The following is a 24163-nucleotide window of genomic DNA, read 5'->3' on the forward strand; positions in this document are numbered from 1 at the left end:
ATGTCAGTGTCCTCCACGAGGCTGCTATCAGATCCAGCATAAAGCTTGAGGTACTTAACATACAAAATATCTCAATATTTAAGTGCTTTGGACAACTTTTCAGACTCGAGAAGCTTAAAGGGACCTGGCAGTCAAAAGCTAACATTTGTGCCTCAAAATGTTAAACGTGAATGTATGCAAAGTGGAATAATTTGTGTTGTCAGTGGGCTGCTGGCAGGAAGGTTTTAGCTACATGTTGTTCAGCTGACAGTTCTGGAGTTGCCACTTAATCTGCTAATAGCCACATACATACAAAAAGGCCTATTAAGGACACCTGACTAACAAATCCTGAACTGGAATAAGCAGAGCTGCTTAAGTGTGTTTGATTAAAATGGGTTTGAGCAAAACTATTTTGCACTGAAGTAAGCAAGTCGTCTCCTCGTCACTCGTCCAACCTCGGCTTTCTGATGCACACAATCAACACTGGAAGACCAAGACGGTTTTACAGTCGGTTTTGTATTTACTGAGTTACAGCAGACTTAAAGTAGAAAATGAAAATGCAAGCGGTTTTCCATTATAGCCAAACCAAATGTACAGTATCCCAGATACTCATCTGAACATGAAACTAAAGCGTCAGCAGCAACAGACATTCAGCCAGCCAACAGCCATACACTCACTGTTCAAACCAGTTTAAAATGACAGTTCAACTTCACCGTTTCTGCTTGTACAAATACTGCAAGCGCTCGCATCGGACCCACACACCACAGATATCCCTTGAAATTATTTTGGAAAATGAGCTGTTGAAAAGGAAAATCGTTGAAGCACATGCAAGCAGTTCATGACTGGTTTGACTGCGATGACATTCCAAATGCTTTTTGACATTTTTCAGAAAATCCGCACAGGTTTGATCATCTCCGACTCAGAGACAATGCGTTCAGGTGTTCTGAACTGACTGTACAGACGTCAACAAAACCCAATCCGGCTTTGAATAGAAGGACCTTCCTAAAGACAGAAAACCTAGAGAGAAGACAAAGACGCGTTCACAGATCACAGCTGAGCAAAATGGATATCCGACACGGCTCAAATAAAGGAGCTTCTGTTATTTTGTCATGCGTCAAACACTTGCTCACATGTTCTTGTCAAGTTCAGTCAAGAAGATTTCAAGTTTTTCAAACAAAGAAGTGAAATGCTGAAGTCATCATTACCGGTCTGCACTGTACCCAGTTCTGAGGCAGACGGCAAACGTCAGATAAGAGAGCTGAAAAGGCAGCGTGGTGCGATCATACAGACACTCCACTCTCTTCCCTATGTGATTAATCATTTCTATATCAGGAAAAGGAACATTCTGTGCTGTTCAAAGCCTCTTAAACATGCCTTGGGTACTGACGCGTGAACCAGATGATAAGAAAAGATACTGGAACCTGGGATGTACAGTGCTTTCATTCATTCATCCGTCCGTTCGCCCTAATGCGTTTTTGCTTGGTTGACTCATGTGGCTGTTTGTGTTCGTCCTCTGGCATCTCAGCAGTGCGGCTGTAGCTGTGTTTAGATTGCCCAGAACCACTGTCGCTCCTTCTGAACAGCCTCTGGTGCTTTTGAGTGATTTCCACCATCACAAGCTTAATTCTACGAGGGCTAGAAACAAGGTGGCAGTGCAGGAGAAAAAGGTGGCCTAGCATGTAGATATCTGTCACTACCACGGGGATATATGCAAGTGCCATCAAAGACTACTCGTGATGAGCAGCGCGCAGGTATGATTCTCAAGAAAAAAAAAAAAAAAAAAGACTGATTTTCAGGAAATAACAGGCTATTATACATTTTGATCTTAACAACAACGACAACAACAAAAAAAAAAAAACATTCCAGGTTTTGGGGCGTCAGTCAGACTTTTTCTTAAAAATGTAACAAAACTTGGCCTCCCAGTAAAACTGTACAAACGTTTTTTTTTCGTAATACAGAAAAACATTTACAAGGGTGCTTCTTTTGTAAAGTGTTGTAGTCCAAGTCCAGCTTTGGCACTCCTCTCAACGTCAGCATCTGCACAACACATCAGTGCTTTAACTGTGGGCCCCGGCGCTTTGTGATGACACCCCAGACAGACAGTTACATCACCGCTTCCATGTTTGGTCATCTTGAGCCGTCGCCTGTTGGCCGGTGACTCAGCAGTCAATGATTTACTCGACCTGGAACAGAATCAGACAGAAGCGGACTTAAATGAACACACTGGCCAATAGAAATCATAGCTCTCGCCTCTAAAGGAAATGCATTGTATTGATTTCTGAAGATTGTTTCCAGATTATAATTGACCGCAATGGTCACGGAGACATTTAGAAATCATAAAATGACAAAAACATGGTACTACGCACATGCCCTGAAACTAAACTTTGCTGTCAAAAGTGCTAATTATTCTAAAAGTTTATATTTATTGAACACAACGTGCTCCCTTCGTTCTGCCTTCCTGTGACAGTAACACTGTGTTTGTGTGTGCGGGCGTCTACAGCTTCAATGCTAATGATGGTGTAGTCCAAATATCATCCTGCCATCCCAGTATGCCATCTTTCTGAAGGACCAATCAGTGGTAATTGCACCCTAATAACTTCCTGGGTAACTAGAGGCTGCAGCTGTGGCATCTTAAAGGCATAGTTCACCATTTATTTATCTATTTATTCGTCACACAGTGGCACTTTGAAAAGCCATCTCCAGCCTCCATCCATCCATTCTCTGATGCCAATGAGTCCCTTTCAGGGTCATGGAGGGCTGGAGCATATCCCAGCATGCACTGAGTGAAAGGCACCACAGCCTGTAGGACAGCAGCCATGTTCTATATCTCATCACCTACAATGAACCCTTTTCTGAAATCTTCATTAAAGACTTTCTCAACCCGAACAAATCACACACTAGTTTTTTTCAACAGTTCAACTCACCATCAACCAGTGACCCTCCCAGGCTGCTCCAAGGTCAGAATGTCAGCGTCCGTCGCCAGCCTCTGTCTTTCCACTGCCTCTTCACCCTCGTCCCCCACAGCCACGGTCACCTTTACCCACCTGGTAAGGAAGCGGACACAAAGTCTGAACACAGATTGCTTCTGCGAACTAGAAACAAAAATCAAAGGAAGATTTTTATTTGCACATTGAATGCTTCTGTGGAAAAAGGCCATAAAAGTAAGTAGTGGATGCAACAAATAACAGGTGCAGAGGATGGAGTAATTCAGCATCCACACATTGCACTGCCCGTACGGCGCTGTATTTTTAGCCCGCTTCCACAAAAAAAATCTTAAAATAACTCCTCAGATATTCCTCTAAAACAATCGAACACTGGCAGCGAGCTGCTCTTTTTTTGTCTTTATAACATGAATCTCACTCCAGAGAGTAAATATAGGATAAAGGATCGTTTCCCTTCTCTCCACCCACCTCCCTTTGTCAGCTGTGCTCGAGCTGGTCTGGTCCGGTCTGGTCCGGCTCAGGTCCGCCACGCTGTGGGCTAATCTGTCAGTCAACCACTGGACTTTGTCTTGCTCGGACAGCTTGGAGTGCTCTACTGCAGCTGCTGCGTTTTCACCTGCCTCCTCCGCTGCACAGACGGTTGTAGAATTAAAAACGTCCACAAGAGCAGATAAAACACAAAGTCAAGCAAGGGGGTTTATACAAGTTGGAACAAAGGTCGACTCTCCGCTCTTCTCCAAAACTCACCCTTCACCGCCTTCACTTCTAAAGAAACGCTCTGGTCGGTCTCAGAACTCTGGCCGTTCTGCTCCTGTCCTGCTTTCTGCTGCTCCACAGGGTTCTGCTTTTGGAAAGCTTCCATCCAGTCCAGAGTGTCGCCGCTCTTCAGCGCTGAGCGGTGGTCCTTGAACCAGCGGACAATGTCGGTGCGTCCCAGGCTCGTTTGGACCTCCAGCTGGCTGTACTCTTCAGGAGATGGCCACTGCGTCCGACAGAACATCTGTCCCGACAGATGATGCGACGAAGCACAAAACATTTTATGTAATAAAAATACATATTCAGTTCAGTGTTAAAGAGCAAAAACAAAATGCTTGATTGGACCTGTATGATTAAGAAACTCAAAGCTCCAAATTTAAAGCTGAGTGAAGACCTTTACAGGAGCTTGTGGTTAAGAGACGCACTAATAACTGAGAAGTGAAATTACTTACATTTCCTAAACTTGGGTGCTTCCCTTTCATTCTTTTTTTATATTTCTACTCCACTTCACTTCAGATTATTAGTATTTGCAGAGAGCAGTGTTTCTGATGCATCTCACTTACATACTTCCTCCACCACAGAACATACACTTGCCACACATGTTAGCACGCCGTTGTTAGCATTTGGCTAAATCCTTTTTGCTCCAGCGTCACAATTCTTGCCAAATTCTCTCTGGCAGTAAAACATGGAAGCGGCTCACAGGAGGGAAGTCAGCTGCCATCTTTAACAATTCAGTTGAGAGTTATGTTTAAAGTCTTCCCCACACACACACCGGCTTTGTTGACAGCTTAATATATGGCTAATGGACCTTTTTTTTGGCAGATTTTTGGCAGTTGAAATATATGGGTCATCATTAAGTGACAGCCTGTGTCTGTGAAACGTGTTACAGAGCATAAAACAAGAGACATCTCGTGGATATATGTTCCATTTATAGGCCTTGTAATCCTATGGGATACTGCTGTTTTCTAGACACAACACTACTCCAGCGGCTTCTCTTTTAGTCTGTCAGCTCTGACCTTGTCTCCTGCTGTTTTATCTCATTTCTAATATTAAATTATCAGCAAATCTCATCATGTCGTGTCAATCACGGCTTTTCCTCGAGCACTGGTACAATACCTCCTCAAGATGAATCAACTTCACAAAACATCTCATTTCAGATTGTATTAAAAAGGTGCTATCTCATCAACTAATCTCTTTAAAGTCACAGCTCATTAATGTCTCGATACCTTTAGAAGCCCATCATTCATTATGAATATAAATATATTTGAGTATGTTGTCGTCTGATCGGTGTCGGCATGTCTTCCTTTGCTTACCTCTCTGAGGAGGGTGAGGGAGCGGCTGGTGATGGGGGCCGGGCTCGTGGAGGCCGACAGGATGGGAGGATGGGGAGAAGAAGAGGAGGATGAAGTGAGGATGGGAGGTGACGCCGAGGAGGAGAGGGCTGGTGGATGAGGGGAGGACACCGCGAGCACGGGAGGGGAGGATGAGGAGGAGGATGAGGACAGGACGGGAGGATGAGGAGAGGCGCGTAGAGATTTTCCATCCTGCTCCCGATGGTGCGAGGCCCCGTTCAGCAGCGCTCCCGGCCGCTCTCCTCTGTCCTCCGTGTTCTTTGACGCCATGGTGAGTAACGCTTTCTCCATGTTGTCTCTGAGCCCCCTGCGCTCTGAAAACCAGCAGTCCACCTCGGTCTTGGACAGCCGGGTCTCCTGGGCCAGCTGGTCTGTGGCAGAACAGAGTTCAGTGGATCAGATGAGCTGCGTTACCTTGAAGTGGAAGGTTTTTTTTTTTTTTGGAAACCTGAGAATTCAGTCTCTCTCCAGGGGACTTAAAAATGGGCTCATTAAAAACATTTCTGCTATTCCTGTCATGCAGGCACCCACCTGAGACGGGCCAGCAGCTCCTTTGGGGTGAGAGAAAATTAAGTCACATGCTGGGAACTCGTATAAATAGAAGAAAACACGACTGGACTTTTTAAAGTAATTTGAGCTTCCACTGCTTATTTGACCAACTGATTCTCACCCAATTTATCCCACTTCAGGGAAAAGTTTTTCAAAAGTACTTTAAAAGTTCTGCATTTTTTCCTCAGGAACTTCACAATGTAAACAGCTGATTTATTCATTCGCTACCAGCCTGCAGGTGGGCCGTCCTGCGTTTCTGTAGGCAAATATAATGTTCTTGCATCTGAATTCAGCACTCGGGTTGGGAATATCAGCTTTCAAGCTACATACTTCAAACAAAGTAAGAATAAGCCAACAACAAATTGGTTGGTGGAAGGTTTTACCAATATCCGCCTCCTTTGGAGAGCTGCTCCTCTGGAAACTCTCCTCCAGCGCCTTCAGCTGCTCGGATGATTTCCCCTTCACCCTCTCCAGCAGGGGGAACTGGCTGGGGACTGCTTTCTTTACGGGACCATCTTTGGGTGATGGTGTCACCTCTGCTTTCACCAGCACTGGAGGTGGAGGAACACCTTCAAGAGAGACACACAGAGGGAGTTTATTGATATTACTAAAGAGACTATTGATGATAGAGTCTGATGAATAACAATCTGCTGTCTCAGTTTGCATTTGTTTTGAAGGGTTTAGGGATTAATACCCACACTTGAGAACCAAAACAGGCTTGTTTAAACCCTACAGACAGATAAACGATTAGTCACAGTCAGGATGTTTTATCATCGTATCGGTCTGGCTCTGATCACACAACAGACCTTTGAGATTAAGGAGCCTCTGTTCACTGAACCACTTCTTTATCTCTCCTCTGGACAGCCCGGTGGTCTCTATCAGCCTGTAGATCTATCACATGACAAGATGCAACATAACATGAAACAATAAGGTGTTTATCGGTGACAGTGATGTGTTCAACAAAAAAAGCCAGTAGCACTAAAGAGGAAAGTAAGAGCAGCACCAAAAAAAATCCTTATGGCGCAAAAGAATGACATTTCACTCACTTATTCTTACCTCATCTTCCTCAGGGAAAGGACACTGTGTGTAGCTGGACCTCAGCACTGACAGCTGCTCGGCCGTTTTGTTGGGGTCAACTGTGAAACTCAGCACTTTGGGCGACACCAGCTTGGACGTGACCATGGGCGCCGAGATGGTTTGAATGATGGAGGGTCGTTTGCTGTCTGTGGTGATCACAGAGGAGGCCAGGGGCCGCTTGAGCGACTGTGCCACCTGTGGTATACACGGAAGATTTGACTGCTTCAGATCATCCGTCTGTCACGTTACGATATACATTCATGTTCCTGCGTCTGTACTAGTTAACATTTCTGCACACATGTTTTGTACCTGGTTAGCCACGGTGAGTGCCAGCGGCGCACAGGAGACGGTGGAGCCATTAGCTACAGGAGTCAGCACCAGGCTGGTCTGTCCCAGGAGCTGACAGGGGAGGGACTGCAGGACAGACGCTCCCGGCTGCATGGCTTTGGAGGCTGCAGCGGGGGCAGACAGGTTGGTGGAAGATTGAGAGTTGAGCTGAGGAGCTACCACGGTGAAGGTCTGAGGCACAGAGGAGATTGTACCGTTGAACATTTTCTTCCTGGCTTCCTCCACCTGTCATAGAGGGAAAGTACTTTTTATACCTGTAAGTTTTAAAATAGAATTACATCTCTTCTCTGTACGTATGACTGCCAAGCTGAAAAGTTATTTATTATTATTATTATTATTACTGTAATCTGAGATGTAAGATTGCTAGTTTGTTATTTGTTCGTGTAAAGTGAAATAAAAAGTGAAAACTGCTTAATTTCTGGACTCGGATCAGTAGCCAAACAAAAGCCCACAGCTGAATCGGTGGTTATTACAATAGACAATTTGTGTACTTGTGCTCTGAGCTATAATCTGCTTCAGAGTGATAATGACATTTGCCAACAGCCCAGGTTAATTGTTCTCATTATCTGGAATCTGAAAGCAAGTTAATTGAGAGTATTTGGAACATAAGGTGCTGGAAATACAGTTTCTACCATCATTATTTTTTAAAGTCTTTGGGAAACCATCTGATGCCTCATTGGAGCGTCTGACTTTTGAAAAAAAAAAAACCTGGTAAAGACACACAAAACCACGCTCGAGGGAATTCAAAGAGTGCCTCAGATGTTTTTATTACTATAATTCGTACCTCCTCAGGAGACCAGCTAATGCCCTGTTTGAGCCTCTGTGTGGTGAACCAGACTTTGATTTGCTCCTCTGGATGTTTGGAGGCTGCGGTGAGCCAGGAGAGCTCAGCCTGTGTCGGGTAGGGGAACTTGTTGAAGGAGGAGATGAGTGTCAGGTTGTCATCCAGGGAGGGGTTGTATTTGGTTGTGTTGAGGGGCACTGCGATCTTCGGCACCTGAAGTAATACAGGAAGCAACGGTGACTCAAATGATGAAAGTTTGTGTATTTGCAAAAAAATTTTGCATGGTGGATATGAAAAACAAAAAACTGAAAGGTAAAACTTTATTTTACAGGTCTGTAATTTGGCACCATTTACAGGCAGAATTAGAAAATCCTTGGAAAAGTATTCTCCAGATCCGCTCATTTGTATGCTTGCCTTGTCGGCAAATTCGATATTTTTGCATGTTCAGCTGACTGACTGACTGACTGACTGACAGACTCTCTTGATTACACTCGCCATTAATTGGAATTAATTAACTGAAGTACACCAAATGAACAAGTGTATCTCCTTTTTCCTTATAATTAGCACTTAATTAGATTAGTTCTCTGCAGGAAACTTCCAAGGAAATGATTAGACCGATACAGACCCATAAAATAAAGCACTGCCAGCAAAACATTAAAATGTTAATTTGTCAAATTGAACTTTTCCACAAAGCTAACTTTTCAATCCAGTGCTAGACAATTTAGACGCCTGCTTTTTCTTGTAATGCGTAAGATGAGAACACCACTCTCATGTAATGACAAACATGGAGCTGGAGACAGGTAGCTTAGCTTAGCATAAAGACTGGAAGCAGGGGGAAACAACTAGCTTGGCTTTGTCTAAAGATGAAACTAGACTTACTGTCTCATGGTTGTATGTCCTCACTAACCAATCAGGGTGCAGTTTATATCCATGTCTCTCCAGACTCATATGTATGTAGTGAAGACTTTGAAAATGTGAAATATGGTCACAAAAGAGTGTTTTTGGATATAAAATGTCATCGCTTCATTCTATCCCATGAGGCATTTTTGTGAAATTTTGTGACCTTTGAACCAAATTCTGATCAGTTCTTCCTCGCCTCCAAGTGAACATTTGTATTAAATTTGAAGACAGCGTAACACCTCCAGCCATGGCTGTCGAGGGCGCTGAGGTGTAAAAAAACATCCACATCAAAAGCTCTTTGATGAGCAGGTTGTATCTTTGTCTGTCTAATCCTGCCAAAAATGTAACTGGAAAAACGACAGAGATAGAAAACCACTCGCCTCCAGTCGTTCTGCTAAGATAGCTTAGCATTGACAATTCAACATTTTGGGAAATACCTCAAGTAATTAAACAAACATGATATAATGTGTTAATTAGTAGCAGCGTTTTGTCCCCTTTGAACAGAGCCAGGCTGCTTCCAACACGTATTCAAAGATTAGCTAACCACCTGCTGGCTGTAACTCTCTATTTCAACATACAGACATGAAAAGTGGGATTAATTTTCTCCTCTCACTCTTAAATGAGTGTTTTCCAAAATGTCTAACTGCACAGGATTCATGCATATAAGAAAAAAAAAGTCCTACCTGGGTATAGTTTAGAGGCCGCTGTAGGGAAGGCATGATGTGAGAAAGGCTGTCTGCTTTGAGTAGAGTTGACTCGGGGATGATGACCGTCCCGTTCACATTGAGCGCTGTGATTGGTTTCTTGGCCAAGTCTGGGGTCAGTTTTCCCAAAAGAGACTCTGTCCGTTTATTATCCGACGGCATTATTTTTGGTTTACCGATCTTGACCGTGGTGGGTTTGCTGAGCGGCAGAGCGCCGAGTTCGTCCCCTTTGCCGGAAACGGCGCTGGGTGTGTTGTAGATGACTGCGCTGTTACTGCAGCCCTCTATCGTCTGCTCCAGGATTGTCTGATTGTTCATTTTGATGCGTTTGAATTTGAAGTTGCTCTCCCCCGGGTGACACCTCTCGTTGTGTTCCGTCAGGGTGTCGAACTTCTTTGTGTTGAAGTTACAGACGGCGCACAGGTACAGGGGGTTGAGGATGACGTTAGGGTGGTTGGCGTCGACGTGTTCTTTGAAAGTGTTGAGGTTCTGTGTGGAAAAGGGGCAGTATTTACACTCGTAGCCCCCCTGCTGCCTGCGCTGAGGCTTGGAAAGGTCTGGGGGCTCTGTAGCTGGTTTGTCTGGAGCGGTGGGGGGGTCCAATTCCACAGAAGGCTCCATCTCTGTGGCGAGATCTGTCTCCATAGGTCCCTCCTCAGTATGGTTCTCCGCTGTTATCTGACAGAGGAAGAAGGCAGAATTCAGATTTTGAGGAAACTGCTTTCTCAACCCTGTACGTATCATACACACATCACTAGATCAATAGTAACAATAAACAATAAAAACAAGCCATAAAATAACTGAATCATATTTCCCTCACCTCCATGTCATGTGATTCCTCCGCCTCATCGTCCAGCTCCACCATGGTCTGGTCTGGCCGGATCATACAGGGAGTGGAGGCCTTCCGTCGACTGGACATGTTGATGGTAGTTTGTCTGGGTGGACAGCTGCCCTCACTTGGTGCCTGTGCTTGGCCAGTGGTGATATAAAGGAGGCTGACGTGCCCAGGATGCACGACGACCGTCACAGAGCGCTGGGTGAAAACACAGTCTGAGGTACTGAAGAGCAGTCGGAGGGACCGGCTTGTTCTAGGACCCAGATACAGGCCTGGGCTCTCTCTTGTATTAGGAGAGGCAGTGCACACGGGGCAGTCTCTGGGATAGGAAGGAGCAGCCAAGAGTCTGGAGAACAGTCTTCCCCTGGGGTAAGATTAGCGGCTGGAGAGAGAGGAGGGCAGTGCAAGGTGAAGGTCTGGTAGAGATGGGACTGCTGTAGTGTAGTGTAGGCCGTGCTCGCCGACGGTGTCAGCTCCAGTGCTGGCCGACCTCCTGGAACTGCATGACAGGATGATACCTGGATGGAAACGGAAGAGCCACAGCAGGAAAACTGATTAATATAAACATTTAGCACATTTTCATTTTGTCCTGATTTTGTTTATAAACCCTCTTTTCCCCTTTGTTTCCTCTACTGCTGCTATTTATGAGGTTGACACATGGCCACTGAATACAAGTCAGGGAAATAAAGACAAATTCAATACAAAGTGGATTTACGTGAAGAAACTGGTTAAAACTACAACTGAGACATTGGATTTTACACAAAGGCAGAATGAACAAGAACCCATACTGTAGCTAACCTATTCAGGGGCACAAAACACGCTGGTTTGAGCATGTCAAGAAATGCAACATGCTGGGTTGCATCAGCTCAGCGGTGTCCTATGTGGATCAGCAGCAAGCAGCCAACCAAGATGTACAGTCAACATTCAGCCAGAGAGCCAAAATGTCTCAAAATGAAAAAGGTCAAAGGAAGCTGACAAACAAACAGTGCGGCAGAGCAGACGGTCTACAGGTCGTCGACTGCCAGACGAGCACAGGACTGAAAAGAAGAGGTTTCGTAGGCAGCCCCCTTAAGAAATAGACACTAATGACGGTGGAGCAAAATCACAGGACACCAGAGGTCTGAAGAAGCAGACATTTTAAACAAGCATGTTTCCCCACATGCTGGCAGAGGGAAGGAACAGCATGTGGGGAAATCCAGAGTACGTGCATCCCGTCCTTGGACCAGCAAACCAGTCAAAAGTTTCAACACTGAGGTCAGTCAAAAAGCCCACAACTGGAGCATCACCCAAAACATCCTTCACAACCGGCTTTTTTGGTTCGACAAGTTTTACAGAGGGGCTCCTCTGGTGTCTTTTTACAGAGAGTGCAAACTTTTATCATCAGTTTGATAACAGTGGTGTGATTACACAGCTGGTATGCAAATATATGCAATCGACAGGTCCGCGGCTGTCAGCGAGACCTGAGAAATATTGACTAATCATACATCATATCGTGCTGCAGAGTGTGAACAGAGTGAGAAACCAGAGACAAAGCAGCTTCAGATACATATCTTAAAAAGTGAAGAGCATCTTTATTTGGGTTCTGTGAAATGACACCTCCGTCAAGAAGAAGCAGTTCCGAAAAAGCTGAGCGAGTGCGAGCAGAGGAAACTTTCCTACGGTAATATTATAATGAGGGAGGGGAGGGAGAGAGAGAGAGAGAGAGAGAGAGAGAGAGAGAGAGAGGGAGAAGCTTATCTGAGTGGAAAAGTCGATTGATATTCTGGAGGCCTCATGCAGAAGCTTCATACTCATATTCACATGAGTAAAAATCAAATGAGTCGATGCAGCAGAGGGGCTCTTCTATCAGGACATAATGAGGCTCCATAAAACCAAGTCAGCACAGAGGATGAGGCAAAGTGTAAATTAAAATCTCCTGTATACAACACTAATCAAATGTGATGAATGTGAGTAAATGTTGACAGAAGAAATAGGCTTACCCTCGCCAAACAAAGATCCTGTTTAACAGTATCGTATTGAAGCAGGGTGTGCAGGGACAGCGCAAAAGGGTGGGGCGGTGGCGAATATGAGAAAAGTGTGACTTGGGGCTCAGCTCTGCAGTTTGGGACTGTACTTTATAATCACGCCGAAGTGTCACATACATAATTTGGGCCTCTACGCATTAATCACATGGCACTGCACCCTCGAAGGCTGTCATTCGCCAGTCGACTCATTGTCCTGAGATATCTCAACTCCTCAAACAACCCACCCAGGCATCATTAGGATGCAGACTCATTACCATGGTGTCGCTATAGCAACCGTGGACGTAGAGATGTAGTGAAGTAGCTGCTACATCCGTGTCACCGACAGAGACTGTATGTACAGGGATGACCCAGCTGTGTGCGGGACTGCATTTGGAGGTTTCAGAGGCAGAAAACAAAACCAGAAATCTTCGGGGAAACAGAAATCTTGCAGGGATAACTGACGGGGCGGGAAACCCCAGGATGCAGAGTGGTGTGGTGCATTTGTGAGGTTTCTCCAGCTTCACTCCCTCAAAGTCAGACAGGAACACAAGGAGAAGGAAAGACTCCAGAATGATCCGACATGGCCAGCTTGTAGCAGGAATGGGTTCTAAGCTTCCTAACCCTGTTTTGGGTTGTGCATGCGCTCAGTTTTCCACTCACTGTCCCTCAGTCGCTTCCACGTTTGACCAAAATCCAGCAACGTGACCAACATCTGGTAAGAAGGAGCCAGAGATGCATCTGTCAGCTGCATCTGAAGTGCCACTCCACACGACCTGCTGAACTTCTGCCGCCTCACTGGCGACACAGCCTCAACACTTTCTGGATGAGGATCTGACTGTGAACAGAATGGAAGAGAGAAAGTGCCGAGCTGTAGCTGGACTGTGTTACCTCCCACTGGTGTGTTGAACCCACACAAGCAGAGGGAGAGAGGATGAGCAGCTCCATGTATGCGGCATCTATATTAGTAGTCTGTAAACACAACTGCCACATAGCTTTTTAATGCCAGTGGTTCCTCAAACATTTGCTACAAGTCGCTGGATGACATCAGACACCGCTTTGCATATTAAATGCGTGCCTATTGAGTCATTTATAGAAAAAGTGTTGACAACATGACAGACTTTGAGCACAGGCTGACTGAGAAAAAGGAGCATTAGCTTACACCATATAAACACAAACAGCTCTGCAGTTGGAGATGTTGCAGGCGAGTTAAACTCGTGTGCACTGACTGTCTCAAACAAAGAGGAAAGCCTGTGTAAAGAGTGCTGAACACTGAGGGTACGCTGGCACCGAAATCATTTACAGTGGAGGAGGGACGGCCAGCTCTCCTACTGCCTTCGCTGGCTACTTGGGAGTAAGCCGTCTGAGCTTTTCACATGATGACTTTCACTTTATTTCAGGCAGGGAAGCTAATTAACTAACTAAACATGGATGCCATGGCTGCTTTCGTAACCCAGGTCATGTCAGTCAGTCTCCCACCTTTTCGCTGCTGTATGTAACCTAGTCAGCCAGTTAGCTTCTGTGTGCTGAGAGAGCTCTGTGCTGGAGCCACAAACTCCCCACTGTCTGGATGCTCATTAAACTTGTATGAATACTCAGCCTGGCATCCCCTTGCCAGCCCGTCTGTCTGTACTTGCCTGTTGTCTGGCTGTCTGTCTTTCTGTCTGTCTGATTGGTGCATTATATTAGTGGAGCCATCTTTCTGAAGGAGTTCCCATTAATGCTGCCAGGCAGCAAATACATTTATCAGCCCTGGCAGTAATCAGTTTAGGCTACACACTGGCATACGTACTGGAGAGAACGCAGTGGAAATCAATACAGATCCTCCGTACCACAGCGCCTGCTTAATGCATGAAGGCAGACAGATGATCTAATACAGCAGAAACACGGCGGTGCTATAGGAAGGATATCTATCCAAACAGCAGTGAGAAGAGAGTGACGCTGAACAGATGAGTCACGGCAGCGCACTGGACTCGCCTTCTATTTCTGTGTATCATTAATGTAATCTCAAAGTGTAGTAGGGGGGAAAGCTTCGACTGTGCTCCCAGAAACGGAAATTTATGAAGAGGATGGTGGCCTTCTGTTGAGAAACACCTTCTCATAACTGAGGTTTATAACGATGTAATGATTGGGAAACAACTTCTCTTATGGATCACTGTGGTAAGTGCACTACCTGGCTCAGAGGTTAAGGTAAAAGGTTGCAGCTCTACTTTCAGTGAGGCAATAATAAGGAAAGCACATGTGAGGTTCAAGGCTTGAGAACTGCAGAGCAGCCAGTGCACACTGCTAAATATTGAATTATATAATGCAGGCAGACTGATCAGGTACACTCTCATAAGGCCATGTGGTTCCTAACATGTGAAACAACGCACCTCAGGGCTGAACAAAGATCCAGCTGAACAGCTGGCAGATTCTGGTGAAGTTCATTGTTGTTTCTGAAGAGAGGCGGCGGCTGGAGAAACGGACGTGGAGACACAGCTGACCGAGTGCCAGAGTTTTCAGGCATGCACTCATCGCCGACACAAAAGCATATGAATGGAAACCTCTGCAGCTCCTGCATTTGAAGCCATGCATGAAGTACAAACCAGCCTGTTAGACCGAGCTCTAAGATAACAAGCACAAGACAAGAAGCTGCAGAAACGCTGACTGTAACACAAACACGACTTTGCTGCTACATTAACTAAAACTTTGAACCTCCACCACACATTTTATATCACAAGTAAGGCAAACATATTGCACCAAGGGAGCGCACACACGGCCTTGTTGGCACTGCTGTATGGGGTGTGTTTCTCCCAGTCTGTCTGTTTTGACTGTGTTCTCCCTCCTGACTGCCGGTTCCACAAGTCAGCCACTGCAGTGAAGAGGACAATGTGTGTGTCTCAATTGTGTGGCTGAGGAGAAGCACCACTGCCATTAATACAACTCATCCCAGCAGGGGTGGCACAGGCAGAATTTCGGACCGTCGCAGAATTAATTTAAATCTCATCACGCGGATCCTGTGGAGCAAAGCAGCGCTGCGCTGTGTCTGAGTGCTCGGTATGTTCTGCATAGCAACAGAGCTGCAGTACTTTTGCTGAGCTTGGATAAAGACTAAACGTACATAAATGATGAAAACGGTCGCTCTGTCACTTGAGCCAAACCCGCACTGGATTTCTGAGACTGATTGAGTATATTGGATGATTTTCTTTCTTTTTATTTTTATACATAAAGAAATCACATTTAAAATAAGGATACCTTATAACAGGGGTGGAAACCTCTGGTCCCAAGGTGCTATTCGGACCTCAAGACCATATCCAATAAAGAAGATAACATAAAATAGTGGACACATTTTTCAGAGTGGTCCCTGAATGCAACACACACACATTGGCTGATATTATGTTGCATCATGGCAACAAAACATAAGTAGATGCAGTGTCCGGCTTTGCAAGAGAAACGGACACATGAATCTTTTTATGTTTATTTTTTGTTGGCAAGCCAGTGTGTCTAAGTTGGTTTGTGGGGACACGCTCACAGTGATGAAAAGGACCAATCTCAAGAGTCTTCACAGCTTGAAGCACGCTCAACTGGATGAGCCGCAAAGACAAATGTGCTTGAATAAAGTTCTTTGGATGCCGAACAAGCAGCTTTCACAAGACCCCCCTGTGACGGAGTTTTATACTACTGCTACTGCTACTATACTACTTTTATACTGAGCGAGCTCATAGCGAAGAAGCTAAAAGCTCATTCAGGAGGAGTGTTAATGTGGAACCAGCTGATGTATCTGACGACCAACAACGTGAAATCACTGAGCTGCGAAGCAACGACCAATGAGCAGCTCTTTCCAAAACTGAAGACTGACTGACCCAAACCTGAGAAACCAGCCGCCGGCAGCATCATTATCACACCGCCTCACCGAACCTTTGGATTGAGCCAGCCAAGCTTCTTCCCTGTTTCCAGTCTTTATGCTTAGATAAGATGGACTAATAGTCTTGTCAGGTTTCTGTGGTGGACAAACTAATAACGTCTGTACCTTGCCTCTGACATATCTTTGGCATTTGGCTGACATACAGTAAAGCAGACTTTATCACACACGTGCTGAATTCTAACCAGATTTTGTCACATCAGCAAATTCTTCCTGCTGTAAATTGCTGATACAGCACGTTTTCACTTTTTCCGATCGACTTTCCTCCACGTTGTTGCATTCAAGCCACCGGTGTCGCTGGGACTGCTTTTGCAATATCACACAGTCACCATCTTTTGCGACGAGTTGCAAAACTTTCCCGTGGAAGTTACAGAAAGCGAGACTGCCACCGCTGCTGCGACCTTATTCAATCTCCAAACACTGTATGAGACGCAGTGACCTATATATCTTATGAGGGAAACACTGTCAAGCAGGCTGCGCTGCATTCGATCAAGAGGCCAGTCTTCCATTTATTCTGCTTTGCCCTAACAATGAACACATACACCCGTCTCACACTGCCAGACCTGTCTCCTCGCCGAACACACACAGGCACACCGTCACACACAAAGGGCAAGCTATAAAAATATCCAAGTGTCACCCACTCTGCGGCTGATGGTTGTGTTACTATGGTAACACTGTAACCAACAGAGAGCGTGTGCGAGTGTGCGCTCACATCCAGGAGCAGAAACCCAGCAGAGGTCAATCAGTCACGACGGCAGCGGCGTTTCAAATCCAGCCCAACTTCACTTTTTCTGCACACACTCCACTAATTCTGTGCACGCACACAAATATTTCACATTATCAGTCTGTCAGAATGACATATTCAGGGAACCTTGTGTCTGACCTTGTGCAAGCCAGCGTACATGTAAAACATTAGGGACTGCATCATCATCTGCATGCATTTCCAAATGTAGCAGTCACTGCTGCAGCCCACCGCTGGACTCAGAAGAAGCCGTTTCACACAGTTTGGAGCAAACACGCTGGCTCTGTTTTCCTGTGCCTTCTCAACATCAGGAAACGATGTGTGCCCAAATGCACGCACTGTCGTGGACTGTCTCAATTCAGTTTGTTGCCGCAACCCCACAGAAACTCACACAAAGTGACCCTGGTGACGAAGGCGAACACGTCAGCAGGCGTTCACTTGATCCGAGGGCTGCGAGTGAAATGAAAAGCAGATGGCGTGCTGGGCAGGGTTTCATTACAGCATACTGAGTAACACAGGGGTAAACTATCCCTCTTGAACATTTGTATTTAGTTTACATGATAATGGCCCCCCTTGACTTGATTTTGCTGTCCTATTTGCGCTCTCCCTGCCCAGCTCTATGCTCCTCTCTTTCACTCTCCCTAATGGCCTCGTGCACAGACAGCCAGCCACACTGATAATGGTGCATTTCTCTCCCACGGAAACATTGTACTCCACAATGTCAACTTTTAAGACCTTAGACCGCTGTTAAAAATGCACTTTTTCCTGTTTTTTTTTTTTTTTTTTTTTTTTTGCTGTTGTTGTTCGGGCTGGGGAAAAGTGTGAGTTCCTAGTTACAGTAAATGCACTGTGAGATACAAGTGGAGTAGGGCAAGGGTCATCTTGCACCCAACCAACAGCCTGCAAATTAGGTCAACAGTGACAGGGACGTGGGAGGGGTTCTGCAACACTTCAGTCCAACGTTTACCACACTGTAATCACTGCAATTGATATCTGATACATAACATAATGCAATGTTATGTTATGTTTAGGGAAATATTTATGCCGATGTATAGAGCACGCCTTTAATTTGTCCGCACGGATGGAGGGGGGGATTTATGTCTCGGAGTCCAAATGAGAAAGCCAGGAGACTTTGGCGCCCTTTATTTTGTGTTTGTGAGAGTCTCAGCAAGCAGTTAGTGCTCCAGTGCGGCCAGATTTCCAACCTGTCAATCTCTGCCTTCGCTGCAGTGGGTGTGGCCTGTGAATTGTCTCCAGCCTCTCCTCATTGGTCTGGCGTTGGCAGGAGGGGTGTGTCTGTGCTCTGCCAGCAGCTGACGTGGTGCAGTGCAGAAGGCCTTTTATAAGCTCGCTCTCTCTCTCTCCTTTCGTCCCCTTTCCTCCCCCTCCAAACTTAAAATTTGGAGGACACAGTGGGATGGGAGAAGGGGAGCTGCTCCACACACACATGCTCACACAGGCATGAATGATGTACATGACATGCAGACACTGATTGTGTGCAAAGGGTATGAAACTTTTTCGGCAGTTACATGAAGCGGTTGTTAAGTCCAGGGGATTTGTCAACTGCAGAAGTACTGTCAAGTTCTGAAAGACTGCAGCGGCAACAAGAAATGAGCCCTCTGATTGGTGGATGATGTACACGGGGTAGTTTAATACATGCTTAGACATGCAGAAACACACCGCTGTACAAACTGCTGTGCACCCATAGACTTAAATAATAATCATTGCAGCGATGAAGCAGTCAAGTCCTTGATAAAATACTTATGAAATGATGGACTGGGAGAAAGAGCAGGTACACCAGACCCCACCAGTAGTATCTACACGCACGCACACGCGCACACACACGCACACAAACACTTATGTTGCAGTCTCTCACTCCAAGGTTGTCTCTTGTTTCTCACTCACACCTCAAAGACATCCTGTCTCTCGTGTCTTTTCTGTTCTTTGTCCCTCGCTGGCTGTCTAAGCGTCACTGGTTCCCTCTGTAACACCTCTAGTTTGGTTGATTTCAAGCATGTTAAGTACAACAGAAGCACCTTCAATTCTTAACAGTCTAAGGTGATTTTCTACTCTGTCCACGACACACACACACACACACACACACACACACACACACACACACACACACACACACACACAAGACCATCACACATACGCCTGCTGTGACCTTTTGTGTGCTTTACCTGGAAATGCTTCTGATTTGGGTTGCGCTCGGGCTGTGGTTGTAGATTTCCAGGAATACAACCAAGGCCTGACCCAGCAAATTGCAGCCTTTCACACCACAAACTGACATGACACCAACATGGAAAATTGCCTTTAAGCGTTACGGTGCGTGCGGGGCTTTAGTTTCCAACACTTCTCCCTCCCTCTCTCGTCGCTCTCGTGCAGTGTCGCTCCATCGTCTCTTCCCTGCATCCCTCTGCCTCTCTCAGACATCACATGTGCTCTCATACAGTGTTGATTTCATGCTCCCTCTCCTTCTGTAACTCCTCAGCTCTGCCTCCCTAATTGCCTCCTTCCTTCCATCACGATCTCCCTCTCAGCCCCACCTACAGGTGATGAGCTCATCTCCGTGGTTGCCTTAGTCACCTAACAACACGTCTGAGAAGCCGGCGGAGGCACAGCGGAGAGAGGACCTGAGCCGAAAAAGCACTGGAACAAAGCGCAGCGTAGATGTTGGTGATGTCATCAAAGAGCCAGGCTGAGCACGACAGGCCATGATGACAACAACCTCCGTCCTCCAACCCGTGGTGACTCACTCCAGTGTTTCACCAAGAGAATGGACAGACGTTGCATGGCTCGGGATTGGATGTGGAAGTGTGATGTGCGGTGAGGAAATGCTGGATGTTCCTGATGAACGTGAAAAACAAAAACTTGTTGAAAACCAGCACAGGTCAGCAGAGCACAACTCTAAAAATACTGTGACAGCCATGTATTGTGGAAGAGTGCGCTCAAAAGCATCCGCTCCTTAATTTCTCTGTTTATCTCAGCTAACATGCAGCACACAGTATTTCAGCAAAGGCACATGGGCTCAAACTCCCAGAAAATCAAGCACAGGCCCGTTATCATCAGCCACTGCCACAATCCATCACCACATCACTGCAACCTCGCTGTGCCCAACTGTCCCCGTAAAAATCAAGGGCAGGATCGATTCTGCTAGCATGCTTCAGATTTTAGAAGACGCATTAACATTCATCTTGCGATTTGGCCAAACCAGTAAATGAATCGCTGGCCGTTACCTGGTAAAACCTGCATCGCAAGCCAGCGCTTGTTATTGCTGCTCACAAAGAACAGAGCGATGAGTCTGTTGGTCCATAAACAAACTAGCGTTAGCTGCTTGCACACATCACTTTATAGCTTAAGGGGAGATGACATCTGATACCGTCAGCTGTAATTGTCAGACATGACTTACCAGCAGTTTGTCATAATTAGCGCAAGTGGAGCACTACATAGCAGTCATTGCTTAACATGACACTTTTGCATGTAATGATTAGGTTAATTAAAAGGGAAACTGTTATTTTTTTTTAGCAGTTATCAACACTAACTGTGGGCTACAGAGAACTGGTCTGGTTTTCCAGACACAGATGAACTTTGAAGTTGACTGCCAGTGAAATAGTGATTCAAGTATTGTCAGTGGCACAGATAAGCCCAGATGAAAGGAGAACACCCTTTAATTCACACACATGATTTTAAAATGTGTTCTCATTTCTTTAGTCAAATTGAAAACAAACTGTTAATTGTTTTATTGGTTTTAAGCCCTCGCTGAGTTTACAGCTTTGACAGAATGGTTTATTATAAGAAAAGGCCTAATGGGCCCCCGTCAGAGGGAAGTCTGGCTCAGACGCCGAACAGCTATAGTGTTACACACACACAACATATAGAGGAATACCTGCCACCACTTTCTCAAAAACAGACGTCATTTCTTGGTGTTTCACTGTCAATCTGCTGCAGGTTAGTTCCAGGCAGCCATCAGAAGCTGCGTCAGACAATTTCAATTTGCTGCTGTGTCTGACAGATGCAACATCTGGCCGCATGACGACTGTCAACAATTAGATCCCGCACGTCATTTATGCAAATGCTATCTGACCACGCTGCACTCTCCTCGCTGTCAGACCATACCAAAAGGGTTCCATTAAAGATGAATCGGATGGATGGAGTCTTTTTCATTCTCCAACGTCAGCAAATGAATAAACACCTCCAGGAACAAACGGGGTGGATCACCTCACAGCTGGATGTTTTGACGGTGACATTCTGGGAGGTCACAATACATTGATAAACACAGCATGGCTGAGCAAGACTGGCAAAAACAGGCAATCCAATGAGGGGAGATTTATTTTCATGCCACTTTTTCAAAAATAGCTGCCAAACTCCTGACTGTAAATAAAGCAAATGATTTCAGACCGTACATGAAATCCCTCTTCACTGAGACGCTCTGTCTGTCTCTGTCTCTGTCTCTGCTGCCGTCACAGTGGAGTGATGATGGGACAATCACTGACGTTATGGACAACAAGGTAGAGCGGTGACATCTGTGCATTTCTCTAATCCCCCGAGCAATACTGAGAATAACAATTTCCCCCCAAAAAAATATTTAAACGCAGACTTAATCTTGCATCTGGCAAACTATAAAAACAAGTCAGTAATGTCCTACATACCTGACAACAACAGGGATTTTAAATGTCACTACTTACTTCTAGCACACTGGCTTTGGTAAGTTTCAGCTTATTTAGACGGGTCATTTGCATATATCAATTTCCAATACATTAATAACAACATCTATTTCTGGCTGTATTCCCAGATAGCGGCGTTCTGCAGAGATGCTTGGCTACACAACGCGCTGAGCGACTGTCTGCGTGTGTGCGGTTTGAAATGTGACCGTTCACTTTGATCAACAGGAGCCCTTTGATTGTTCAGACACCAGTAAAAATGAGCTGGTTGTCATTCCGAATTATATAACATTATGTGTGATTTGGCAGATCACAAGTGGAACCCATGAGAAGAACAAACATGAGCCACATTTTCATTCACACGGAAAGAGCAAGAGTGCTTGGCTTAGTAAGCGAAGCCAAGTTTATACCCAGAGGAATCGCTGGTTACGGCTAATGTGGTGGTGGTGGGGGGGGGTGTGTGTGTAACTACACTGTGATCAAACTCGCACATCTTTTACAGATTGGGCTCCACTGTTGATCAAGGAATGTTTGGAAATCCAACATAACAGGTCACGGCAGTATGAAGGGAATGCCGTCTAATGAACAAGATATTTCATCAGACGCAACGCAAGACGGTGAACACAGACTACGGCTGGGTGACAGCTTTACTAAGAAAAACAGCGTACACAACAGACACTAAATGCTTTTCAATTAATTGGCCCACCTGTAGGGACAGAGCGTGCAGAGCTGTCAGAGGTCTGAGGCTGTGCGCTGCTGAACAGGTGCGTTGAATTACAGCAGAGCGGACCTGCGTCAAGGACTGTTTATTATAGCTGGCGATATGGAAGATATGAAACGCTACTTTAATGCTGTCAGAGTCCAAGTCATGTTATGTATGTTCATCTAACCATCATGTCCATACGCAGGGATAGAGCAGAGGTACAGGCCAATGAATGGCAGGTGCATGGCAGCTTGTAGGGTACCAGCTCTCTTTTCTTAAATTTAACATTTGCAGACCTGACTGACACACACACACACAAACAGAGCTGGCCGCCCTCTGCCACCAAATGAATGCAACCCATAGAGGAAACTTTCAATTTTACTTTCACGTTGACAAATAATCCTGATTCAACGTGGGTCAGTAAAGTCACGGCCAATAAGAAGTGACACCTGGCTTACTTGGAGAGCCAGTGAGTTTACGGCGACTTTAAAGAAACTTTATGGCACATTGTCCCAGTAATAAACCTATATGACACAGCACTGTATATGAGATTTATGGTTATATGAGACAGGGATGAAAAAAAAAACTAGAAATCTAAGCAGAAGGTGATGCACACTGGCCTCCACTGGAAGAGCAAGCCCAGTTTCCCCGTTTGAACTCTGCCACTGGAGGATTTGACTGCTTTTCAAATCATGGCATGTGCTTTGTTTGTGTACTTCTTGTTCAAACACTCTCTCAGTGACTTCACTTATGCGCCTATGCAATGCAGGGCAACGTGAAGGCTGCGTGACACCAATCAAACCACCACCACCCGAATATAGAGGTGCTCCTGGGTGCGCTGGGGACACGTTTCCCCCTGGCTGAAGCGGCTCGTTTTGACTTCCCCGCCTGACTTTCCACAGCATGCACAGGCCTACTGCAACGACAAGTCAGCCCCTGAGCCACAGCGCTGTGTGCGTGCGTGTGAGCGCGCGTGTGTGCAGTGAGAGCCGTGGTCTCGGAGGGGAGGAGGCATCACCAGGGGTAACGTTACGCCTACATCACAGTCGCGCAAATCAAAGTCTATAAACAACGCCGGACTCGAAAAGTTGCGTTGAAGCCTCGGTGCCGCTGAACGTGAGCGGGTTCACCGACGGCAGAGCGCAGTTTCACGGCCGTTTCCTCCGGCCAGCCCGAGATGTGACAGAGGGGCGCAGAAAAACACTCTCCCCAAATGTTCCCCCTCTCGCCATCGACGTAACAACATGTCGGCAAAGGACGGCCATGTTTTGCTGGTTATGTCGACACGGGGAGGAGGAAAAGTAGACACGGTGTCTCTCCTCTCTGCCTTCTCCCACCGCGGTCACCTCGTATCGGAGTGAAACTTCACCGCCGGCGGAGAAAACGTCCAATTAGCAACTTGGCGGACACGTTGTGTGAGCACGCAGGTGGAAACGGCGGGGGCAGGCAAAGTTCATGCGGCGAGACAAGTTGAAATATTTATACAGAGGCGTGTGGGTGTTCGGCAGCCCGGAGAGAGGCACAAAAAAACAACTACATGCCGTTTTAACTTGAGGGACTTTTGAAGGAGGGGAGAGGGAGCAGAGGCGAGCCGTCTGACAAACACAGGAAGAGTTGATCCTTTTCTTACCTGCCCACCGTTTTGGCGCGATGCTCAGGTAGTGCGGCGCAATCCCGAAGCGACTGCGAAGCCAAGAAATAGCCAAATCCGTTTTAAACACTCTCGCGGCGGTCCAATAGCCGAGCAGACAACAGGCGACAGGAAAGAAAAAATTGGCGATCACAAGGAGGATCTACGCCAAAAGCCACATGATCGCCGACGTCAGAGTACGTATTTGCATGCCGTACCGGAGCGCCGATGTCCGTCCACAGCGGGTCCATGGTGTTATAGCCGCGAAAAGTTCACAAACAGGCGGAGTGAAGTGAG

The 24163-nt window shown here is 46.0% G+C and overlaps 1 protein-coding gene across 1 annotated transcript; it reads right to left on the minus strand.

The window, feature by feature from the left end:
• Positions 1-475: 475 nt before the first annotated feature.
• On the minus strand, positions 476-24067 carry zhx2a (zinc fingers and homeoboxes 2a). Its single transcript, XM_070965626.1, has 13 exons — positions 23867-24067; positions 10212-10744; positions 9371-10069; positions 7788-8000; positions 6965-7228; positions 6635-6850; positions 6385-6469; positions 5962-6147; positions 4991-5400; positions 3669-3921; positions 3390-3549; positions 2904-3023; positions 476-2162 (listed from the first exon to the last, which is right to left on the minus strand). Exons 2-12 carry the CDS (start codon positions 10308-10310, stop codon positions 2906-2908), a joined length of 2703 nt encoding a protein of 900 aa, XP_070821727.1. The 5' UTR covers positions 10311-10744; positions 23867-24067; the 3' UTR covers positions 476-2162; positions 2904-2905.
• Between the last annotated feature and the right edge of the window lie 96 nt (positions 24068-24163).

Source organism: Chaetodon trifascialis, chromosome 7, assembly GCF_039877785.1.
Source record: "Chaetodon trifascialis isolate fChaTrf1 chromosome 7, fChaTrf1.hap1, whole genome shotgun sequence".
NCBI lineage: Eukaryota > Metazoa > Chordata > Actinopteri > Chaetodontiformes > Chaetodontidae > Chaetodon > Chaetodon trifascialis.

What these genes read in the sequence shown, in the direction of transcription:
- zhx2a (XM_070965626.1), bottom strand. Translation starts at nt 10,310, where the DNA reads ATGTCCAGTCGACGGAAGGCCTCCACTCCCTGTATGATCCGGCCAGAC. An exon ending in TTAGCTGGTCTCCTGAGGAG is followed by an intron (nt 7,229 to 7,787) that starts GTACGAATTATA and finishes CCTCTATGACAG; the next exon opens with GTGGAGGAAGCCAGGAAGAA. An exon ending in CACTCACCGTGGCTAACCAG is followed by an intron (nt 6,851 to 6,964) that starts GTACAAAACATG and finishes TGTATACCACAG; the next exon opens with GTGGCACAGTCGCTCAAGCG.